Here is a 6,000-nt window from a genome sequence, read left to right as displayed (position 1 = left end):
GGGAAGGGGGAGTGACAGTGACCTCAGTGACAAGGGACACCATCCCACAGCACCCATGTGAGAAGCACAGAGTGGGTCTGGGGATGACACTCAGAGCCAGCCAACAGTCCAGTGGTTCCCAGGCAGGTCCACAGTGAGGAGACAGGTCCTGAGATCAAGCCAGTAAGTCAAATGTTTGGGTCAGAGTTGAGGCCCAGGTAAGCAAGGTATAAAGTCATGTACCAGCCCACTTGCAGCATAGCCCAGGTGGAGACCAAGGGTGAGAGCCTGATCTTAAATGCACCTCCTGAGCAAGGTGGGGGACCCCCATCAAGGCCCCCCCAGCTCTTTTCACAGTAGATTGAACCAAGGTCACAGCCCCATCCTACTAGAGCTGACCTCAAGCACAGGCAGACAGTCCACAAAGTGTGCGCGTGATGTGTGGGGAGGTGGCAAGAGGAGGTTCGTTCCTGGCCCGAACATGGTGACACGATGTTCCTAAACATTTTCTGGTTTATTCTCTTCTTTGATAGATTCTTTTTTTCTGAGTGGTTGCTACAGTCAGATATCTTCTGTGGGTATTTCTCCAATCTTGCTTAAAATGTACTTTATTTTTGTCATTAGTATTTAATAACTCATTAATAGAAAGAAAATATAATCTTTAAGATACTGGACTGGAATGCAAATAACTTGGGATTCATTTTTGCTTTTAAATTACTTCCCTGGGGTTCTGCATAAACCTTTCTGCTTTAGTTCTCCTTTAGTACAAAATAGAGCATTGTGCTTCTTTTCACCCAGCCTTAGGTAATTTTAAGAGTTAAATTTTCTTGAAGTATCTTGCTGTTCATCCATACAAGTCCCAGTCTTGGACTTTTCTTAGTCTTTATCAATTACATGAAAGCATCTGGTGTTATAGATAGGAAGATTATCTCCTTGCCTAAAGCAGACCTAAAATATAATAGTTATCATAATCACTTTCAAATTTCATCTCACAACATCATTTTTTCTCATGACATGGCATCAGCATTTTGCAGATATTTAATTTCTTGGCTGATTTTCTAAGTCATGTGTGTTAATATTGTAACGCTATTTCATGCATAGCTCTTTACTTTTCATACTCTTCACTGTATAACTTTTTTCCCCCTTGATTATATTGCTAAAAAAACAATCTTTGTTCTATCTTGATATTTCTATCTAGTTTTTTCCACTGCTTTACAGGATGTATTTGTTTACTTAGCATTATTAATTCTAGTGATCCCATAATAATTTTTCAGTTGCATGAAGACTAATAATGATTTTTGTGAATACAGAGTATCAACTGTTATACTACTGATTATTTATTTTAAAATAGTTCAGAAGTTTTAACCCATAAAAATATTGTATGAGATACACATACAGTATTCTTTATCAGTAAAAATGAAACCTGTATATGATACCAGAACTGTGTATGATTACATGAACGAAGGGCAAAATATATTATAAGTGGGCAAGAATACTTCTGCATTAGTTAAGCAATAGCTTTCTTTCTGAAGTGTCTAAAAAGAAAAATAACCTTTTATTAACATCTCTTTTAGTAACTCCTGAGAAAATCTCATTATGAAAAAGGTATGTAAAGATGGGTTGCTGAATAGAGGATTTCTAAATATACAGTAATACAGAGCATAGACTTTTACACCTGATAATAGTGACAGATGTAATAGCAGCTATAATGGATATAATAGTTCAACACTGCTACCTTAAAAGAAAAAATGTTAAATGATCCAAACTACACATTTGATAGCACATTGTCTAATGGTATCGTTGAACATCATGAGATTCTGAAGATAATGGGACGGTCTCAAGATAGAAAGACTATGAGTATTCTGTAACAAGGCTAGTAGTTTTCTTGCAGATCTATGTCCTTTCTTTTTTTTTTTTTTTCTATGGGGAATTAGCTCCCAGGGGTGGAAATACAGAGGCAGAGAGAGGAATTAGAAATTAGCATACTTGCTTGGCTGTGGAGCTACGTGGTTAGAGTACTTCAAATCTTTGAAGGCAGAATTGCGATTCAGAAATTAAATTAAAACAAAAACTAGAAGGAGGATCAAAATCTAATTTCTACCCCTTCTGAGTTTCATATTCTAAGCCTCAAGTCTGCTATTATTACTACTAGTTAGTCATAGTCCACACCTTTCTGGTATCTTCAAAGGCTTAAAGAGTGCTGGTCACTCTGCTGCACAAAGGTCATTGGGACAGGTTCACATGCACAGCAATTTACTAATAGGACTTAGCTAAACTTTGGACATTTTCATCCCAATTTAGGTGACAATAGGAGAGACTGAATACTACCCTTTGATATTATCCTATAATTTTCAACAGCTCATTGACTCCTTTAATATTTTCCAGCTCAAGGTTTCCACAAACAGTATCTTTCCTGTCCTACTTTGATCTTTCAGCATAGTCCAAAGTATGCTCCAAAATATTTTTGAACTACATGGGGGGAGAATAGGACATTTAATGAAATGATGTCATTAAAATGATATCATAATCGATGTGCACTTTAGAAATAGACCAGGTGTATGTAAGTGCAGAAATATACACCTCCACATGACATTCCTCATGCTGTGTAAAAATGAAAATGATGTAAACAAATTTCAAAACATAAATGCAATTTTTTATTTTTATTAAATGGCTTCCCTTGTAAGATACAGTTTATTTTTTAAAATAATTTTCTCATTTGTAAATGTCAGTTTAGAGGCCACTATCTTAAAGTGTAAGATAAATATAATGAGAAAAAAAAAGGCATTATAGAACTAAAGGGAGAAAAAACCTTATATTTAGGGCAAATTATATTGTTACTAACTCAAAGCTATTGACAATTTCTAAAGTATTAAACATCATATTCTGTTTTCATCATTTTCAGTATGACTCCAAGAATAAGCTTCAGAATCTTATTTTGATTTTCCTTCTGTTCTGTAATCACTCATCTCCATGCAAAAAAAATTACCAGATATATTGAAGGGCCAAAATAGGCTTTTCTATAAATTAAATAGTCCTGTAGGACTCTCTAGTCTGCTGGTTTTGATGGTGATACATCAAAAACCTCAAGGATATGATTAAGGACCTTTGTTTTTCAGATATATACTTTGACAACTAAGGATTTAATTAAGTGTTTTGCTGAGTGAACATAAAAGAGTTGAGGATGTGCTTGTATGTTTTCTTCATTGAAGCCATAATTCATATGCCTACATCTTCAGAATATATACTTTTGTGACAAGTTAATGATAAATCATTATCAGGAAAACATTTATGGTTAAAGCTCATGACTAGAACTTTAATGTTCTGGTTTACTTCTTAGTTTTGCCACAGATGTCCTATCTTAACTTGGTTATCATTAGATTTGTCAACCGAGGGAGGGAATATGGAAAGTATGCTTTTAAGCTGTTTCGTTTCCATACGCAAGTACAATGAAATGTACTAAATGAAAATCAAATCTTTAGCAGGAATAGAAATAGGAAAAATCTGACTTTAGTTACAGTGGATTGGACTTATTCCAGTTTCACATCAGTGTAATTAGATGTAGACCTTGCTTTGTTGTATATTTTCTATTTTTGTAATGAGGCTTTGACATTCAACTCTATTTGGTGTTAAAACAGAAATATTTTTCTCTGTTTGAATTCCTAGGCTGCCATGGAAAATACAGATGAACCTTAAGGAATAAGAATACTGAAGCTATCCTCAGTAATGAAGTGGGTGTGAAAAACAACTCCCATTTGCCAGGTGAAACAATGACTACAAAATCAGCAGTCTGCATGTTAGCATGCTTTCTTCAACTATGCATAGTAAATGGGCAGGTAATATGTGAGAGGCAAATGATTGCTGAATGGCGAATGGAACCAAAACCTACTGCAATAAAATGGACACCAAGGGAAAACATCTGCTCAGACTTTTATACCGAATGCTGGAATATGAATAAAAGTATTGCTGGGGAAATCTCAGAAGAACAAAATCTCAGTATCCCTCAGATATGCCCCTTACAGCTTCAATTAGGTGATAGTCTCTTCATCTCATCTGAGCCATCCTTTCAGTCCTACGGAATGAATTTGGTAAATGTCTCCAAGGAACAATTTATTAACTGCCCTAAAGCTGGTTTTCTTCAAAAGCAGTTGATTTTTGTTTGCCAGATAAGAGGACTGCACCAAGTTGACCCTAACTGGCTTGGTGTTGGAACTCATTACTTTGCAGAGCTTCATAAGAGAGGCCCACCATTGTGCAACATGGGCCTTCGTCTGAACGTAACCGTGAAGCAGCAGTTTTGCCAACAGTCTCCAAATGCACCATTATGCTCTGGGCATGGAAAATGTCTAAGCCATGTTTGGGAAAAAGCATATAATTGCCATTGCTTCTCACAGTATTCTGGAAGATTCTGCCAGAAGTTTGATATGTGCTCCACTAAACCTTGCCACAACAATGCCTCCTGCACTGAGAAATCAGGACTTTCTGGAGATTCTTACGAATGCACATGTCCTCCAAAATTTTCAGGTATTTCTTTTCCCCTTTAGGAATAAATGTTACATAGATAATACATTTTCCTTAATGGATAATAAAACAGTGAGAACATCATTAGCAAGGGTTTTGTATAATTTGATTGTCCATTGCCGCTACCACACCTGCACTGAGTCTCTTTTACATGTAGTAACTTATAGGAAACTGTGTAGTCATTTGAAAACTGTTTGTACTTACTTACATCCATGTGTGCATTGTGGGAAAAAACAGAATAAGTTATTTTCATGCTTCTTAAGCACAAGACATAGGTAAGTACTTGTGAACTTACAGAAGTAACTGATTTTTTTGTTTGTTTGTTTAGCAGTTCAAGTTCTTACATCAAATAACATAAACAATTTGGAGTAAGCTCCCCAAAAAATAGTTAACCAGACTTCTGAACAACAGCAAATGGTTTTGTTGAAATGAACGTTCAACCTGCCACAAAACCTCCCTTTTCAGTTTAAAGACCTTTTAAAATACATTAGAGAAATTTTTAAAATTAAAATTTGTTTTTAATTGAAAAGTCAAACATTTAATTAGAAGAGCAAGCAAAACAAAATACTTACTCTTTTCTTCCAGATTATTTTGCACTGTAAAGTTCCTTTCAAAAGGACTTTGTTAAACATACTGTTATTACCAAATTAAATACTTCACAAATGAAAAAAAAGATCACCTAATTGTACCTAGGAAATATTGCAGTACTTACCCAAAACCCATTGGAGAAACTGAATCTGGGTTTGTGATTGGACTACCAGAGAGTACAGCATGATTAGATACATTCTTACCTAACCATTATCTCCATTTCATGGAGGAAAAAAAAAGCAGATGAAGGAAATTTTGGGTATATTATTCCTGCATTCAGACCAATGGAGTTCAGGAATCCTTTAGAAAGTACCAGAAATATTCATTCACATCACAAAAAGGATTGTTGTAGCTCTTTCTGTACTTGTGGAGCAGAATTCTAGCAATGTTCCTTCGATGCACTGCACTTCTGTGCTCTTACAATAGTGATGCTATGCTATGAAACACAGCTGATGAGTCAGGAACGAGTGAGGTTCATAGAACACAGAAATTAAGGTTATGTTGCATGAAGTTTGCTGTAATTTATTTTTAATTGCTTTTCAAACTGTGTAATAATTTGGTTACTAATGCATTTGCAAATAGAAGATTATGCAGGTATGAATAATTCAATATTATGAGAAAAATATTTTTATAATTATTCAAAGTTGAGTAAAATAGTAGAAAACTGAAGGTATGTAGTATGTTTTCTATTTCTTTTATGAGTTTGGGGGGCTGCATAAAATGCTTTGAAAATAATAATAATATCAAAAAGTGTGTGGTACTACTTTAATTCAAATTAATGGAGAGATTCATAAGCAATTCTGTTAAAAGCAACCATAATGCTTAATGCTATCAAGAAGCAATACTTAAAATATTCTGTTGCCTATATGGGACAGTGTTGGCTAATGCCATAATTTTGTACTGGCAATACTGGTC

The 6,000-nt window shown here is 35.0% G+C and overlaps 1 protein-coding gene across 1 annotated transcript in view; it reads left to right on the top strand.

The window, feature by feature from the left end:
* The first annotated feature begins 3,731 nt into the window (after positions 1-3,731).
* Positions 3,732-6,000, top strand: part of EYS (eyes shut homolog) — a 1,011,092-nt gene continuing 1,008,823 nt past the window's right edge. Inside the window, exon 1 of the mRNA XM_076332996.1 lies at positions 3,732-4,500. Coding sequence (XP_076189111.1) covers positions 3,747-4,500 — 754 coding nt within the window. The 5' untranslated portion in view covers positions 3,732-3,746. The remainder of the gene's footprint in view (positions 4,501-6,000) is intronic.

The sequence above is a fragment of the Aptenodytes patagonicus genome, chromosome 3 (genome assembly GCF_965638725.1).
Source record: "Aptenodytes patagonicus chromosome 3, bAptPat1.pri.cur, whole genome shotgun sequence".
Lineage (NCBI taxonomy): Eukaryota > Metazoa > Chordata > Aves > Sphenisciformes > Spheniscidae > Aptenodytes > Aptenodytes patagonicus.
Note: the sequence above shows the minus strand (reverse complement) of the source record. Positions and strands in the feature narration are given on the sequence as shown.